At 35.5% G+C, this 19,581-nt stretch overlaps 1 protein-coding gene across 4 annotated transcripts; it reads left to right on the top strand.

The window, feature by feature from the left end:
- The first annotated feature begins 14,213 nt into the window (after positions 1-14,213).
- Positions 14,214-19,172, top strand: LOC112754643 (phosphatidylinositol 4-kinase gamma 1-like). Of its 4 annotated transcripts, none has more exons than XM_072220940.1 (4): positions 14,214-14,394; positions 15,031-15,064; positions 15,197-15,305; positions 17,170-19,172. In XM_072220940.1, exon 4 carries the CDS (start codon positions 17,345-17,347, stop codon positions 18,692-18,694), a length of 1,350 nt encoding a protein of 449 aa, XP_072077041.1. In that variant the 5' UTR covers positions 14,214-14,394; positions 15,031-15,064; positions 15,197-15,305; positions 17,170-17,344; the 3' UTR covers positions 18,695-19,172. The 4 variants fall into 4 exon arrangements, with proteins under 4 accessions (XP_072077041.1, XP_025658125.1, XP_025658124.1 ...); XM_025802340.3 differs by having other exon boundaries at positions 15,017-15,064; XM_025802339.3 differs by lacking the exon at positions 15,031-15,064.
- Positions 19,173-19,581: the final 409 nt, after the last annotated feature.

Below are 19,581 nucleotides of genomic sequence, written 5' to 3'. Positions count from 1 at the left end.
AGTTCTTCATAAAAGACTTGCCTTGGGGGCTGTGTACTATCCTCCTTAGCATTAATTGTAATGTCCTTGACAGAATTCTCCACGACTCTGGATTCCCATGGAGGCTCAGCGTCTCCTAGGTCTTCAACTAACTCTTCTTCTTGTGTAATGACAGCTTCCTCTACTTGTTCCAGTACGAAGTCATGCTCTGTTCTGTCCACTGGAGTTTCTAGTATCTCCTTCATGCTACGCTCATCATTAGATTGTCCACACGGAGTTGTGGGAGGTCCTTGAATGTTCGAACGTCTAGAAGATAATTGACTTATTGCTCGCTCCAGTTGATAAAGGGTTGTTTGAAGTTGATCTACTGTTTCCTTGAGGCGAACCTCCGATTCTCGGGGTGCTGGATTTGGACCTGGTACATTGGGAAGTGGTGGTGTTTGGGAGTAATTGGATTGGAATCGGGGTAAATGAGGATCATATGGTGGCGAATGGTGAAAAGAAGCTTGTGAGTGTGGTGGTTCGAAGTTATGTTGAGAGGATGGCCTATAAGCACAAGGTGGGGCTTGTTGGTAGCTACAAGGTTGTCCACCATGTCTATTTGCTTGGTATGCATTGTAGAATGGTCTTTGTCCATGATGTCTTAGAGGGTGTTGTTGCCTAAAGGGTTGATCAGATCCTCTTGGCTCCATCCATCTTTGATTGCTCTGACCTTGATGCATGTTTCTGTTATAACTTTCACTCCTTTCAACAATATTAGAACCAAACTCGAAGCGAGAGGGGTGAGAATTCATAGTAGCTAATGGAAATGAAAAGGGAAAATAAAGATAAATAAACAGGTAAAAGAAAAATATTTACAATAACCAATAATAAGGCACACAATTGCAGTTCCCCGGCAACGGCGCCATTTTGACGTTAGGATTTTTGCCAGTAAAGAATTTTATAAAAACAGTCACGTTGTAGGTATAGTTTCTAAACTAACAGAAATCCCTTCGTACAAACGTTTTGGTTGTCACAAGTAACAAACCCCTAAATAAATTGATAACCGAAGTGTTTAAACCTCGGGTCGTCTTCTCAAGGAACTGCAGGGAAGTATGTTCTTATTATCGATTATGGAGATTGTAAATCGGGGTTTTGAAGATGAGGAGCAAGTAATTTAAATTGCAATTGAAATAAGTAAAAGACTGTAAAATAAATAAATAACTGTAAAATAAACTTTTGGCAAGGTATGAGAAATTAGAAGTCCTATCCTAGTTATTCTTATCAATGATGATGAAGATTGAATCTTAACTCCACTCAGTTAGTCTTTACTTAAAGTAAAGAAAAGTCAAGTGACCAATTAGTTAGATCCTCAAATCCTAGTTAATCCCTAAGGAAAGATTGGGATTATTGAAGTTCAATTCAATTAGCAAAGATAACAATCATCAATCATGTTTGAGTTTGATAACTCCTGAGTTACTAATTTCTTAACCAAGACCAAAAAAGGGAAAAAGTAAATCTACCGGAATAAAAATGTCTTCAGATGGAAAGCAACAGCGATATAAATAAAAGAAACAATTGTAAACTGAAATATCTCAAATAACATTAATTCAAAAGAGTAATCTGTAACATAGAAGAATTCATAAATTAAATTGAAAAGATAAATAAAAAGGAATGTTGAACCTGATAGAAAGAGATAATCCTGAAAGCGGATAAAATCCTAAATCTAAATCCTAAAAGAGAGAGAGAGAGAGAACCTCTCCCTCAAAACTACATCTAAATAATGAATAGTAACTAATTGGAGACTCTCTCTGAATGGATGCATTTCCCCACTTTATAACCTCTAATCTGTGCCTTCTGGACTTGGATTTGGGCCAAAAAGGGCTTCAGAAATTGCTGGGAGCGTTTTCTGTAATTTTTTGTGCGTGGCCTCTGTCACGCAGCCGCGTGGGTCATGCGGTCGCGTCAATTGGAGTTTTCCTTGTCACGCGGTCGCGTCAGTCATGCATCCGCGTCATATGCGTTTCGCTTAAGGCGCGCGATCGCGTCAAGCACGCGGTCGCGTCACTGTTAATTCGCGCTGGCATGCGGCCGCGTCGTCCATGCGATCGCGTCGCTGCCTGTTTCTTCAAAAACTCCGTTTTATGCTTTCCTTTCAATTTTGTATGTTTCCTTTCCATCCTTTAAGTCGTTCCTGCCTTAGAAGATCTGAAATTACTCAACACACGAATCACGGCATAGAATGGTAATAAAGGAAAATTAAAATAATTACTTTTAAAGCATAGGAAACATGTTTTTCACATACATCACATAATAAGGAAGGAAAAGTAAAACCATGCAATTAATATGAATAAGTGGGTGAAGGATTGAATAAATCACTTAAATTAGGCACAAAATATATCATAAAATATGGGTTTATCAGAAGACAAGAGGCTGGGGAGTGGAGCTGGAAAGGGAGGATTCCATTCATTCATTCGTACACTTTAGTATTAGATGTAGGATTCTATAGAGGGAGGCTCTCTCCTCTTTGTATGTTTTAGGGTTTCTTCTTTTATTTTCAGTTTCATCTAGGTTTAGGTTCTACTTGTTATCTTGATTCAAGTTCTCCTTTTAATTCCTTGTTATTACTTCTTTGCTTTCTTAGTTTTATATGTTGTTTCTTTTATATTGTTGCTTTATTATTCACGACTCATTGTTGATTCCAATTTCCTATTAATGCATTTGGAAGTATTTTATATTTATTGTCGCTTTCTTTAATTTGTTGTTATTGTTTTCTTGCAATTGTTCATCTTAGATTTTACTATTTCTTGTTAATTTTCTATGTTTTTATTTTGTGCCTTCCAAGTGTTTGATAAAATGCTTGGCTGGATTTTAAAATAGTTTTTTGTGTTCTTGCCTTAGATTGAGTAATTTGGAGACTCTTGAATTGTGAAAGTCTCTTGTTGATTGGTGATTAAAAGTTGCTAGTTGGCTTGAGCTTCACTAAATCTAGTCTTTGATTAGGACTTGTGAACTTAAGTTGATTTTGCTTACTTGACTTTCCTTCAATTGTTAGAGGTTAACTAAGTGAGAGCAAAAGGCAATTACCATCATAAGTGACGATGATAATGAGGATATGAATTCCAATTCTCAACCCTTGCTAGGACTTTTCTTAGTTGTTAGTTTATTTTCTTGTTATTTACATTCCTTCTTCATCATTCAAAAATCCCAAAAATACTTTTTCATAACCAATAATAAGTACACTTCTCTGCAATTCTTTCGAGAGATGACCCGAGATTTAAATATTTCAGTTATTTTTATTGATTTGCATTGTGACAAACAAATTAAACGTTGACCGAGAATAATTTGTTGGTTTAGAACTATACTTGCAACGCAATTTTATTGAGAAATTCTTTACCCACATTTATCCTTTGTCAGTCACTAACAGCGTTGAGCTTTAATGATAAAAAATACACAAAAAATTACATTAATGCACTTTTTTAAATTTAAAAACTAAATTGTAACAATTGAAAAGTTAATGATTAAATCAGTGCAATTAATTAATTTTAGAGACTAAAATAAAACTTAATTTCTCTGATTTGTTAGGACAGACCGCGTATCGCACGTGCGTGCAGCAATGATGGAGCGGAGAACGTCGCTTAACGTATCTTAAATCATCGTCTCCTCTCTTCTGTCTCTTGTACTACTTTTGTGTGTGGTGTGTTGTTGTAGTCTAAATATAAGAAGAGACCAGTTGAGGGTTGAGAGAGTACGAGTGAAATTTTTTTATTCGGAAGAAAGGAGATGCCTATAACAAAAAAAGTTAAAAAGATGTTGATAGTTCTACGTTCTTTATCTTAATCATTCTAATTATTTAAGTTTTTATTTTATATTTTTATTATTTAGTTACAATAATTTTAGTACTAATGTCATTTCTTAATAATGTTTATATTATTCAGACGAAGGTGTTATAGTATGTAATGTGTTATAATGTTTTTGTTATTTTGTTTGGGTAGTTTTATTAATTATATTACTTAGTATATTATTAGAAATTAAAATTATTTTCACGTAATTTTAATAATAATAAAATTAGTTAGTGTTAATGAAAATTTAATTTTTTTGGACAATTTTAATAAATATTATTATGTTAATGGAAATTAGAATTATTTTTTTTTAGATAATTCTAATAATAATTATTCTAAAAGTTACTTGAAACTGAGTTGCTTTGGTTTTGAACCTAAGGTTTAGACCTCTTTTGGAGCAGCGTCCGACGTCCACTAGTGTCGAGTTGCTGCCGTCCGAATATATGATAATGATGATTTTGATGAAGGTTGAAGGAGTTGTATATGGTGCAGTATGAATATTGATGATTACGATGATTGTGATAATTGGATGAATTATGATGTTAATAATGGATAATTGTTGATGTGTTGATAATTGATGATATTGTTGTGGATAGATGATGAGAAATTAGAGAATTTATAGATAATAAGTTGATAAACAATATTTGTGATGGTTTAGATTAGAATGGTATATATGTGAATTGTTTGATATTGGAATTATTGATTATATTTAAAATGGTTATATGGAGAAGACATTAAGAAAATTAGGAGAATTTGATGGTTTTGATAGTTAGATGCTTGAGAAATGGTTGAGAAGTATTTACTATGAATATTTGAGAGTTGTGTTGAATGTGTTTTGTTTGGTTTAGTTTTAGAAGTTTTGGAAAAACTAGAGAATTGTCATTTTTGGTAAAAAAAAAACTATTTTTGGTAAACTTTCGTGGATTATAACTTGAGCTTCAGACATTGAAATTTAATGATTTTTATTTTAAATTAAAGATGATTTCAAGAGTTTTAAAATGATATAAAGTTAGAGGGAAATGGAGTTTTATAGAGGAAGTTATGAGTGTTTACAGTTCGGTGCAAAAATCTGAAATCAAATTTGGCAGCTTTAAATTTTTAGAAAAAAGATAGATAGGTCCTGACTTTTTAAATTTTTGACAAATACATCCCTGACAAAATTTAAATACAAAAAAGTCCCTGACTTTAACAAACGGAGCACAATTTAGTCCTTCCGTCTATTTGCCTCTCATACACCAAACGAAACTGGCTGACGTAGCTGAAATGGTGTCTAGGTGTCCGTTACGGTGCCACGCTGGAAGGGGAATAAAGTTCGAAGGACAAATAGGTCCTTAAGAATTTAGTTCATTATACTTCTATATATTATGCTTTTATTATGAGAATTTAGTTTATAAAATTATGCTTGTATTTTGAAATCTAGTTAACTTGTTGTATTCTATAATTTAAATTATTTGTATTAAAATTGCAGAAATTTGACTTGTTCTGTTTCTACTTTTTTTTTCTTAAATTGCATTAGTTCAGTTTTAGTGCATTTGCGTATTATATTAGAATTTTTTAAATTGCATTAGTTCAGTTTTCATCATACTAGTGGCATTAGTTAGCATGAGTTCATTTATGCATCAAGTTAGCATTAATTCATTTGTACATCATTCATGTATTAAGTTAGGATTAGTGCATTTGTGTATTATATTAGAACTAGTATTTTTATCCATAATAACATTACGAGAATAATTTTTTTTTTTTAAATTATAGTTCACTTTGTTCTAACAGTATAAACTACGCATGGCACAAAAGATTTATAAAATCAAACTACTTTTACAAAAAAGTCGTAAGTTGACAAAAGTCTTTGGCTAAGAAGACTAAGATATCTACAGATAAAAAATTAAATAATAAGATTTTTAGTTATTATTTTTATATGAAAAAGTCTAATTTTTTATTAATAATTAATTTTAACATTCGTTATCTAAAATTTAAAATAATTTAATTATAAAAAAATATCAGATGACATATTTTAATTTGTCAAATTACTAATATAAAATATAATTATATATAGAGTAAAAATAGTAGAGAGAAATAGAAAAATGGAGAAAGGTAGATAAGAGAATTTAGGAAAGGAGTTTATTAATTTTGAAAAAAAAAATATTTTCTCTCAATTTTAATAAGAGTGTCATGTGACACATTTGATTATTAAATTAGATAGTAATATATGATACATAATATAGGTATATTTCAATTAGATAGTAATATATGATACATATAGAAGCATAATGAACTAAATTCTCAAGGACCTATTCATCCTTCGAACTTTATTTGCAAAATGACGTCAATGACTTATTTGTCCTTCGAACTTTATTCTCCTTCCCGCGTGGCATCGTAATGGACACCTGGACACCGTTTCAGCCACGTCAGCCAGTTCTGTTTGGTGTATGAGAGGCAAATAGACGGAAGGACTAAATTGTCCTCCGTTTGTTAAAGTCAGGGACTTTTTTGTATTTAAATTTTGTCAGGGATGTATTTGTCAAAAATTTAAAAAGTCAGAACCTATCTGCCTTTTTCCCTAAATTTTTCTAAGTCTAATACATCATGCGTATGCGGCACATGCACGCGACGCAGGTAATGGCTTTTGTCCAGCACTCCCGCGTACGCGGTGCATGGACGCGTACGTGGCATGGTCCAATTTTAATTGGATACGCACGCGGACACTACATGCGTACGCGGACAACCCAAATTCCAAGGCATGCGTACGCGGACAACCCAATTTTACCTTTTCAAGAATTCCCTAAATTTCTAAACTTCTTTACTTACTGTTTAATATTTCTATCTAGTAATTAGGCTCTAAGACTATTAAGACAAGTTAGTAAAATAAATTGATAAATTTATGTTATAAGTTTAGAAGATTGTGATTTAGGCTTGGAAAGTTCTGTGTATTGAATAGCTTGAGTGTCTAGGCAGAGTGTTGAGGTGACAAAGAATTGAGAAACATAAATGATTATGGTTAATGAGATAAGTATAAGCAGACTTTTGCTATGAGCAATGATCTCTGAGATTGAGTAGGTGATTGTGATATGCATTGATTTGGTAAGTTGTTATGCACCTCGGGTAAGGGTTGAGGCAGTCTCCCACTTGTCGAGGTAGCGGTGCCGGCGTAGGGACCGAGGCAGTCTCCCGCCTACGTTGAGATGTGAGGACTGAGGCATTCTTCTGCTCGCATAACCTTCTCTACCGCCAGAGTGAACTTGGGCACTATAACCCGAAAGAGCGTGCCGGACACTATAACTCGTGGGGCACAAGAAAGAGTGAGCAGGGCACTATAATCCTGGTGTGGTAGAAAGGCGACATTCCAGAGATGTGTTGGGTTGGCATTTTGAACCGACAAGTGATATCACGAGCCAAATAGAATAGACATTCATCATATGCATCTTTTACATGCTTGCTTGCTTTGATTATTTGAGTTATGCCTATTTGAATAACATGCCTAAATGTTAGTTGATTTACTTGCTATATATGTATGTATACTATTTGTGCTTTACTTTTTTGCATTATATGTGTTTTACTGGCATTGAGGAGGATTGGTAAGTGGTAACGATGTGATTGCACAGAGGGTAGATTAGCAAAGGCTGTGAAATAACAATGACTATATATAAAATCCTGAGAGTTTGATTTTAAATAGAACTTTGTAAAATATTTATAATAATAATTACTATATATATTTTATTTAATTTTTTTATAAAATTTTTTATATAATTTTATGTATTATATATTGTCTTGTATAGAGTATAGAAATATAGACTAGTTTAAATTAAACAAATATTTTATACTAATAACTAATTTATTATTTATTTTTATATTGAATAAATGACCATTTGTATCCATGAGAGATGAAAACGCTGACATTCGTACCCATGATAGCTCGAAACTAGACTTGTACCCATGAGAGATGCTGTCCGTGTGACAAAAGTGACCCGCCTTGGATCTGAGCTTGGTTCGTGCCTTTCCGAACCTACGTGGCAGTTCCACCCCCCCCCCCAAAGCCTATCTGACGTGGAATTGAACGTTGATTATCAAAAGGGATAGGAAAAAGAAACGTCAGTTCCCGCGAGAATCAGTGGAGCCCTAGCAGAGGTTCATCGTCACTGTTGGTCCATTCGAAGCTGGAGAAGACGACCAGAGTACACCGAATCGAGTAGCAAGGAGGGGCTTTTACCATTCCTTTGGTATTCGACATTGAGGTGGTCACTCCCTTTGAAGAATTACACAGGTATGTCGTTGCAAGTGGTTAGACAAACGTTACTGGCTAATGAAACCGTATGAGTTACTGTATTTCCTTCAGAATTGATAGAGAGTAGTTTTAGGGTTTGTGTTAGCATCAGTTACAGAGAATGTGTGTTTATTGGTTTGTTAAATTTTACTTCCAGGGATGGCCACCATCCACATAACTCTGTCAATTCATCATAGAGGAAGGTTTGAGAGAGACCCGGTTGGTAAGGTTAGCTACATTGGTGGAGAAGTTACGGAGATAGAGAGGGTAAACGTTGATACCCTCAATGGATTTTTCATCTCTGACTTGCTGAAGGACATTGGTTATACGTCCATTTCTGAGTTTTACTGGCTAGAACCTGGGAAGGAGCTTCATGATGGGTTGAAGCTGCTAAGGGTTGATATGGATGTAGTTAGGATGTATGAGGCAACCATGAAGAATGGAAATAGAATTAATTTGTATACAGAGCATCCTGTGGATCAGCCTGTTGTAGTGGAGATTAAGGAATTGACTCCATCAAAGGGGAGAAGAAAGGTCTGTGTTAAAAGGGTACCAACTCCAAAGAAGACTCCAAGAAGAAGATTAGCAGTAGTGGAAGATGATGACGATGCTGAGATAGTTGGTAATGTCCAAGTTGAAAAGCAGGTCCAAAAAAGTGCTGGCCCACAGCCCATGGTACAGGCCCATCAAGAGAACAGCCCAGCTCCTGTAGCAACACAGGAACCAAATAACATTTCCCAACCTCCTCCAACACCTGTGCAGCCGGATGAACCACCATCAACTCATTCCCAACCTTCACAGCCACCTCTTGAGGTAGAGCAGCAACCATCTGAAACTCATGGGACAGACCCAGTCCCTCCCCATGAGGCCAATGTATCTGAAGCTTCACAGCAATCTTGGCAGTCTGATGATACAGACCAATTCATTCCCTCTCAGGCCAATGTATCTGACCATATTGCACCAGAGCAGCTCACCCAATACATCCCACATCCTTACAGAAATCCACTTTCACAAGAAATCCCTGAGTCAGCCCCACCTTTTGACTCCAACAGGACTCCCCAGAATAATGAAACCAATCCTTCAGATGAGGCTGAGGTCAGAGAAAAAAGAACAGTAGAAGATCAACAAAGAGGCCCCCTCCTACAGGACAGTCATTCATCCCTAATTCTGATCCAGACAAGCCTCCAACCTTCTATGTCCCAGTTGATCAGGAAGATTTTTCTGATGACAACGATGGGTATCATTGCTATGAGTCAGAGGACTTGCGTAGCATACCTAGTGATGAAGATTCTGATGAGACCACAGCATTTTCTCAGAGTAATGCCGATGCCCCTGTTAGCCAGGTGAGGTTGAAAGTGGGAATGGAATTTGAGACTCTAAGTCAATTTAGGAAAGCAGTCCAGAAATTTAATATAAACATCGGAAGAAGCATTTTCTTTGCACGCTGTGACTCTACAAGGTCAAAGGCTATATGCTATGATGAAGATTGTCCTTGGCAGATATACTGTGCCAAGAGGACATTTCCAGCAAGTTATCAGGTTAAGACCTTTGTCAACGAACACACTTGCAGTAGGGACAATCACTGCAAGTTAGCAGATGGTAAATGGGTGATTGATGAGCTAGAAGAAAGAATAAGACTTCAGCCAAACTTGAGTGTGAGAGAGGCTGACCAGTTCTTCAGAGCTGAGTATGATATACTTATCAACGAGAGAAAGATTTATAGATCTATGAAGAAGGCGAAGGAGAGGATTGAGGGATCTGAGATTGCACAGTATGCAATTCTTCGCGACTATGCTAATGAGATTCTAAAGACTAACCCTGGGTCTACAGTTAGGATACACACAAATCTCATGCCTGATTCAAATCCCATTTTTCTAAGGATCTATGTATGTTTTGAGGCTTGCAAGAAGGGATTTGTAGGTGGTTGTAGACCATTCGTAGGGTTGGATGGCACATTTCTTAGAGGGTATTATGGGGGTCAGCTATTAACAGCTATAGGGCAGGATGCAAATAACCACATTTACCCCATTGCATATGCAATTGTTGAATCAGAAAACAAGGACAGCTGGAAGTAGTTTTTAGATATCCTTCAGGATGATGTGGGAGACTTTCAGGCAAACGGGTTTAACTTCATGTCGGACATGCAGAAGGTATGTATGTTTTAATTCTGCACATGTGTTTTAATTCTGCTATGTATAGTTTTTTATGCTTCATTAATCAACTAGGTTTAGATGCTTAATTTATAAGACTGATTAGTGTGGTTTAGGCTCTGGAAGTATGATTTATTGACTTATGATGAATGTTGTTTATCTTCATTGAAGTCTGAAAATTGAACTACTGTTGAATGATTGTTATTGAAATATAGTTGAATGCTGGTCATATTAATGGTTATCTGCAGGGGTTAATTCCTGCAGTCCAAGAAATGTACCCAAATGCCAACCACAGGTTCTGTGCCATGCATATATGGCAAAACTTTCGCAAGAAATGGGGTGACTTGCAGCTGAAGAAGTGTATGTGGTCATGTGCTAAGGCCTCTACGACACAAGACTTCAATGCTGCAATGGATAAGCTGAAAAAGATCAACGTAGGGGCTTGGAAATACTTGGACAAGATTAGTCCGAAACAGTGGAGTAGAGCACATTTTAGCGAGTATCCTAAGATGGACAACTACACCAATAATAATTGCGAGGTGTTTAATGCCAAGGTTAAAAAGATGAGGGGTAAGCCTATCATAACCATGTTGGAGGAAGTGAGGTGCTACGTCATGCGAATCATGGCAAGAAACAAAAAGGCCTTGATTGGGTACAGTGGGAGGTTAGCCCCAACCCAACAGAGCAGATTAGAAAGAGAGAAGAGAGAGAGCAACAAATGGAGACCCCTTCCAACCGAAGATGACGCGGGAAATGTCTATGAAGTCCAATGTCTTCCCATGAAGGTCAGTGTGGACTTGGGCAAAGGTACATGTAGTTGTAGACTGTGGCAGTTGACTGGGCTACCTTGTAGACATGCATGTGCTGCTTTAGCTTACCAGAATAGAAGACCTGAAGAGTATGCACATAACTGGCTAACTATAGGTGCTTATAATGCTGCATATCAGACTTCAATGCGGCCAGTTCCAAGCCAAGAGTTCTGGGAGCATGCTGACACCCTACCAATTCTGCCACCCAGGTACAAGAAGCCAATCGGAAGACCTTCAATGAAAAGAGACAAAAGAAATGATGCCCCTAAGGATAAGAGTGATCCTCATAGAACTAAGAGGAGCATTGGCACCATCGTATGCAAATACTGCCTCCAGGTGTGTGCAGTGTACTATAATTCGTTGTTTAAGTTCATGTGTACCAATTTAAGTTCAGTTGTACCAATTTAAGTTCATTTGCACCAATTTAACTAGTTCCTGTTTTACGTAGGCTGGTCATAACAAGCAAAGCTGTAAGAAGAGAAAGGAAGCAATGGGTGAAGGGAGTGCTGCCCCACAAGTTCCTGCAAGTGATGAGGATGAAGATATGCTGGCTGAAATGTACTATGAGGAGACATTAGAAGCTGCCGAGGCTGAAGCAGCAGCAACTGAGATGGAAAACGGTTCTACAGCAGCCCAGACTTCACAGGTTAGTTAGTTACTTGATTCAGTTCGTTAATTACATTTGTTTAACGACTTATAATGGTAAACTGGTTTTTCTTTCAAATCCAGCCTCCACCCCCGATGCCACAACCAGCAGCCACACAACCCATCATACAACAACCACTGGAGCAGCCAAGAAATAACATAAAAGGAGAAGTGTCAAGCGACCACCCCCCTCTGCACATACCCCACAAGCTTCTGCACCCTCTCCGAAGAATCCAACCACAACCCCTTCCACACACAACTCTCAAACAATCCCAAATCCACTGCAGGGTGCAAGTGCAGGGACAACCACAAGGTTCGTGCAGTTCATGCCTACAATGGATGCGGACGGTATTTCTAGAACTAGAGGCATAGATGTTAGAGGCAGGGGTGAAGGAAGAGGTCGAGGCAGGAGAGGTGCATCAAGCAGAGCAAAAAATGGAATCTCCAGCGGGAGCAGTAACTCAATACCAATGTCATAGACTGTGTTGCTTATGTTTTTTTGCTATTCTGATGTAATTTTCATTAATGATATACTAATTTTGGGGCACTGGTTGGTTTATTACACTATGTTGGAGTAGGCAGCATTCCTGTTTTGGTTGTTCTACCTGTGACATGCTACTTTTGCTGTATTTAACTATGTTTTTTGGTTTATTTCATGTTCAGTCCATATTTTGAGTTAGCTTTCCTGGTTTTATAGTTCATCCCCACAACCATCAGGTCTCTATGTCACATATAGAGCTTAATTATGATTCTTTAAGTAGAAAATATACTTGCATGTGCATATATATCCAACTGAGTACCAATAAAAGTTCATATAGAAGTAACAGAGCAGCAACAGAATCAAAGTGTCTATGTCAAAAACAGAAAATACATTCATACTCTCATGATTTACAAAGACCCTAATTCCATACAAATTTTACATTTTCAGAAAGAAATACAGCAGAAAGATCAAACAAAATGCAACAGCCAATGCTATCCATAAAAGCAACAGTCTAATACCCCTAATTTCACCCCTAATTTCAACCCTAAGTTTGTCTATCCCTCTCGCCAGGATTGATGATTCTTGGTGATTTTCCCCAGGTTCAGTGACAACGAGCCCATCATCATGCCTTGGATAAGAACTCTCTGACTGTCTTTTGGCCAAACATCTTGCTATGCCCTCCCATCCTTCTTCGATTTCATCAACCCATACAAAGTATTTGCAGTCTCTTGTCTGCCAAAACAACACAAATGCACCGATTCGTCAACTTAAATGCAAACAAAACTTTCTCACCTGAACTCCAACAGCGTCTGCCCTTACCGCCCATAGAGGACATCTGATGAACCATCGATTAGGGTTCGTAACGGTGCTAGACTCCATCAACGCAAACTCTCTTCCACAGAAGCATCTGCCGTCCAGCTTCTTCACCTTCTTCTTCTTCGAACTTGACGAAGAACTGCCACTGCCATCACTTGGAGCAGGAGTAAATCTGCGAAAAGACATTGAGGGAGGTACGAACCAAGCTTCGATTGAGATTCAACGTCACACTCATTGACATTCGACAAGCTTCGATTCTTTGAATCCTGGTTTGTATTGGAGAGGGGGGAAGCTACCTAGGGTTTTCATTTCGTGAGTTCAGCCTATCCCTTTTGATAATCAACGTTCAATTTCACGTCAGATAGGCTTGGGGGGTGGAAGTGCCACGTAGGTTCGGAAAGGCACGAACCAAGCTCAGATCCAAGGCGGGTCACTTTTGTCACACGGACAGCATCTCTCATGGGTACAAGTCTAGTTTCGAGCTATCATAGGTACGAATGTCACCGTTTTCATCTCTCATGGGTACAAATGGTCATTTATTCTTTTTATATTATTAGTTAATAGTTATATTTAAAAATTAATATTTAATTATTATTAATATGTTTATGAAGATATGTATGTATTTTAAATTTTTTTATAATTTTAAATTTTTATTTAATTATAACAAAATTAACCGAATAATAAATTAGTGATTTGTCAATTAAACTAGTGATCTAATGATCAAATCAATTACTTGTTCGATTCTGATAATAACTATGATTGATACACATTTTTATCTTGTAAACATTCAACGTACATGTGAAACTAAAAACATTAAACCAAATCCATGCCGGTTTCGACGCAACAAATCAAGAGCAAAACTCCAGGAGAAATAAATAAAAAACAGTGTGTGGCATTAGAAAACTTTTTAAGGAGCAAAGACTAATAAAAGGAAAATGCCAACTTGCAATGTAACATGAAGAAGCAGTTAACCACATCCTATTCTTTTGGTCATGGCAGGTGTCACATTGCGATATCGCCACGAACCAAATTATATAGTAGACGGTTACAGTTTAACGAAGGTTAGTCAATACTAAAATAAAAGATTTTGATATTATAGTTAGGTGATTTTGAAGAATGCTAATTTTAATTTGTATGCAGAAACATGCATGCCAAGTGTTGGAGTGGTGCCAAAAATAGTAACGTGGAAAAGGGAAAGAAAGATAGATGGAGAAAGAGGTAACAAGAAAAGGGAAAAGGGTGGTTAAGGGGGGTGGGTGTGTGAAGGATTTGTGTGTTTAAAGGGGGTGAGGGAAGATTTAAATTAGTTTTGGGAGTGGGAGTGGAAGTGAGAAGTAGTGGAGTTTTATTTCGATATTACTCCGGTGTGACGCTTTGATTTCTCTCGCGCTCCCGTTGCTTCTCATTTCCCTGAATACCTTTACAAGTGTTCAGGGTATGATAATATATATCATCATTTCAACATCTTCGCTATATATATGTTTTTCTTTTTGTGTTTTTGTTTTGTTTGATTCCTGGTAGAACAAGTTTCCATCCATCATGTGAAAAATTAAAGATTATTGGTGTTCTTTTTTTTTTTTTTTGGGTAGTTTGGTGGTTTTTCGTCATTGTTTGTGATCTCAATATGAAAAGTTATATCAATTCGTAGTTTGTTGATACAAAAACACTGAACATTGAATTCGAAATATGTAAAAAGTGAAATTTATCTTTACTTTATTTTATTGATTTATTGATGATTAATTATTTAAAAAAAATTGTTTTTCTTCTTCTTTTTGCGGGGATGTGCATGTTTGTGCGTAACGTTGTTGCTTTATTGCTATCCATGCATGCATATGTAATTGATTCATCTCTGAAGATCATAGTCGATAATGGAGACCTCCTATATTTCGAGATGGTTGTAAATAGTGATTGTCTTACAATTTTTGTTCATAGCATGATAACATGGTGTATTGTGTTTATGATTGCTCATTTCAAACAATGTTGTGTGCACAATATATTCTGGAATTGCATTGTGTATTGTGTGAATATTATATGATCTATGGTTCAAACAATTGTAGCAAATCATGTGCAGAGAAGTGAGAGATGCATGTACTTGGATTTTCTCTGTACGTACGTCTTTTCATTCCATATTAAAATATATGATTATTTTAATGAATGTGGGACATGTATATACATATATATACTTGTTCATTTTTATCTAAACATTGTTGTTTACATTGTGGTTGGAAAATTTGTAGGTTATAAGGGATTCGAGAAAAAAATGCGCAGAAATTAGCCTGCTTTTCTGATATTATTTGCTATCCAAAGTTTAAGCGATGAGTGGCATTTGGTTTTCACCCCTTTAAGGTAAATATTTAAGTAAAAACTCACTTACAGTCTATTTTTTTTATGTGAAGTTGATAATTAAAAACAATTAAAAAATAATTTAGTTAAATTTGTCAAATTATTTAATTATTCTTAAATGTCAACTTTACATGAAGATATCTGCGTGTAAATTTTCATCAAATTAAATATTTATATTTTATTAAAAAATTTGGTTGTGTATCTACTCTGTCTCTTACTAGTACAATAAAAATAGATAAGATATGTCATACGATAATATTATCAAGATTTAAAAAAAAATCAAAATTTATCTTATTTAATATTTATTAATTATTTTAAATAAAATAAATTTTGGTAATTTTTTATTTTTTTTTATCAAACATTTCTATATATCATAATAGATTTTACGGATATACAATTGTTCTCTCAGGTTTATCGTAATTAAATAATCACATAAATCTTGATATATATATTACATTAGGTTTTCATTTTAAAGTGAATGGAAATAACTATTAATGGAATGGAATATAAAGTATAAAAAATAGATCGAAATTCATATCTAGTTTAGAAAATGGCACATGCTTATATATAAGTGATTGTTATGGTACCTTACAAAAAAATACATTGAAATTCGTATCTAGTTTAGCAAATGGCACATGTATGTGTATATATATAAGTGATTGCTATGATACCTTACACTAGTGTCCAATTTGTTGAAATAAATAACTAACTAATATTTAATTTTTACTTTAAAAATAATGTAGATAAATTAGACATCAAAATAAAAGACATCATAAAATTGGTCATTGTTATCTTCGCCTCTTATGTTTTTTGGAGGGGGAGTTGTCCTCTCTATGATATTAAAGTAAATTTGCAAACGAGGAAAGAGTATAATACAAGACAAATTTTTTAGTGCCTTTAATTTTGTTGTCGAAATTATCTAAATTTTGTTCCTTTTTATGATTTTGGAAATATTGACAATGTAAACTTACTACTTTATATTTGAAAATATTAAAGTTAGGTCTTTTTTGGGGGCAAATTCGGCAGCTCATTTTTGGCATCATAAACACTAACAAAATATAAATACTAGACTAATATCTGAGATTGAGACTATATATGTAAAATATAAAAAATGTATAAATACAAAGGTTGTTTGAGATATGAAAAGTCTAAACATATAATACGATGAATTTAAATTTAGTGTCTGTCAATATTATTTTTAATATGTAGTTAAGAGTTTAATTTTAATGTATTATTGTATAAAAAGATTTATATAATTATTAAATTATATTTATATATTTAGATAATTTTTTAAATAGTGAGTTTAAAAATTAATTATAAACAAATTTTTATTTATATATGAAAAATATTAGGAGGTCATCAGAATTTATTATTTTTTGTCATCACTTAATCATCAACTCAATTTCTTTAGTTTAGCTCCTTCAATCTAGTAATCCAACAATATATTTTATTCTATATTTTTAAATATTGATAACTAACTAATAACCAAAAATAATAAATTCTAATAGTCCTAGCATTTTTCTTTATATATTTATGCATGCATGTATGCTTTATGTCAAAATTAATGCAATCTGAATACAAATTATATTAATTTTATAAGTGTATATGTGAATACATTCTATCAATTTTTTCTATGACTAATTAAATGAGTTTAAATAAAGATGGAAATTTATATTATTTTTTGTATAAAGTTAATAATTGAAAATGTTAAATGATAATTTAATCAAATTTTTAAAATTATCTATCGATATGAAAACCAGTGCAGTAGGGTTTCCAATGAAAAACATACAAAGGGGTAACTGTTTGATTATGAGCGAAGAGGAAAGGGACCAATTAAAGAGTTGTGTTGCTTTTTGAATTGTTGCAGATGCGATGATTGCCTTGGGAAAAATGAACATTTAGGGGATCTTGATGTATGTTAGTTGCTTGGTGAGAAGAAAATTGGCCCCTGGAATGCACCACCATTATCATTCTTGCGCTGCAAGCAATAATAATAATAACAACGACAATAATAATTTATCATCTGGAAGAGATTGTTCAAAATGGCTGTAGCCATTAACCAACACCACGGATTTAAGCCATTCAGCAGGTCCCAGAGATGCAAGCTCCAATCCTTCAGTCACCTTGATCAGACCATTTTGGAACTCAATCGAGCTACTCTTTCCCACCACTCCTTTAAACAAAAACAAAAACTACAACAACAACAACATACTCACCTTCTTGAATCTGAAGAAGCTGACATCATCCATCGCAGCTTCTCCACTCCATGCCTCCCCTTAACCACTTTATCATCCGGGGAAGACCTCCCTTCCTCCTCGCATCCAAGAATCGAGATTGTTCGCGGCTCCGGGGCTCCGGTCCACGCTCTGGTCGTCGAGGTCGCAATTGCCATGGCCTCAGGTCTTCATCCGAAGCCACTCCCAAACGGTCTTGGCGGTGCCTACCTCTTCTGCAACCCAATCAGCGGCAAAAACATCGCCGTAGCAAAGCCCGTCGACGAAGAGCCCTTAGCCTTAAACAATCCAAAGGACCTGGGCTCTCAATTACCGGGCCAGCCGGGCCTCAAGACTTCAATTCGCATCGGCGAGGCTGCTACCCGTGAGCTTGCTGCATATCTCCTCGATCACGGCTCCTTCGCTGCTGTACCTCCAACAGCCCTCGTCAAATTCTCTCACGCTTCTTTCTTCGCCAACGAGGCGCCTAAACTCGCGTCGCTTCAACGCTTCATCGGTCACGCTTTCGATGCCGGCGAGTTGGGACCTTCTCTCTACTCTGTTTCCTCTGTTCACCAGATCGGAATCTTGGACATTCGCCTTCTCAACCTTGATAGACACGCCGGCAACATGCTTGTTATGAATCATGGCTTCGTTCCTGGTGTTGCTGCTCATCTTGTTCCCATTGACCATGGCTTCTGCCTCCCTGAGTGGCTTGACGATCCTTACTTTGAGTGGCTCCATTGGCCACAGGCTTCTACACCTTTCTCCAACTCAGAACTTGATTACATCTCGAAACTCGATCCGTTTAAGGACGCTCAGATTCTAAGATCAGAGCTTCCTCTGTTGAGGGAGTCCTCAATTAGGGTTCTGGTTGTTTGCACCATTTTCTTGAAGCATGCTGCAGCTGCAGGGCTTTGCCTCACCGACATAGGGTTACTGATGACGAGGGAGTTTTGTGGCGGCAAAGAAACACCGAGCGAGTTAGAGACAATTTGCTCACAGGTTAAGGCCAGTGTTCCTCTTGATGTTCCCAACAATAATAACGAAGAAGAAGAAGGGACTAGTTGCGAGATTAGTGGCATTTCCTTTGGAGACATGAGGAAAGGTGAATGGGAATCTTTTTTGGAGATTTTCGATAAGGTTTTGTGTGGTGTGTTTGGAAACAAGCAAGTTTAAAAGTATTTGGAACATCATAATGTGGAGATCATTGATGAGTTAGTAGATATATATGAAAAAAAAAAAAATTAAAGCAAGAGAACAATCACTGTCGCTTTGTAATTGTACACTAATGTTGAGAAGAATATTCATAGATTAGGGTTGTAGATATAAAAGAGATGGACTTCTAATATGGCAAAAAGGGATGGAATAGGGATTGGTGAGGTGCTAATTAATTTCATGCCATCCATTCCGTTCTGCAAACTTTTTTTTTTCTTTTTTTCTTTTCATCCAGTTCTCCAATTTCTCCTTCTTTAATTTGTCAAAATATCAGTTGTACATTATCTAAGTGATTTTTTTTTTCTTAACATGTGATTATATATATGTAAACTTTATTTTATTTTGGGGATTCAAATTGTAAATGGGATGTATTTATTTTGGTTACTCTTTCTAAAGAGTCTATTTGATGTTGATTATCTACTACATTCTTGTTGCACAATGTACATTGTCTTAAACTTTTATTTTTATAATTTCTTGTATATTAAATAAGACTTGACATCTGGTCTATTGTAAGCAACGTAAATAGGGTTTACTATCCAAAACTAGTGTATGTTCCGTACACACGGGATAATTAATAAAAATATATAAAATTTTTTATTAAAAGAGATTAAATAAAAAATATATATAATAATTATTACTATAAATATTTTATAAAGTTATAAGTAAAATCAAAGTTTAATTATTTTTAATGTTAAAAATATTAAAAATAATTAGTATTTGTCTTAACTGATTTAGATTGATTGAGTAGTCATCTCATTCGTCTACCTGAGTAAGTATTAGAGTTTCGAATCCCATCTTGTATATGTAACAACTCATTGGCTACGACAGACCCTCAATAAATAGAGTTT

Source organism: Arachis hypogaea, chromosome 16 (genome assembly GCF_003086295.3).
Source record: "Arachis hypogaea cultivar Tifrunner chromosome 16, arahy.Tifrunner.gnm2.J5K5, whole genome shotgun sequence".
In the NCBI taxonomy this organism is placed as follows: Eukaryota; Viridiplantae; Streptophyta; class Magnoliopsida; order Fabales; family Fabaceae; genus Arachis; species Arachis hypogaea.
The sequence above is the reverse complement of the archived record's forward strand: the minus strand, read 5'-3'. Positions and strand labels throughout refer to the sequence as shown.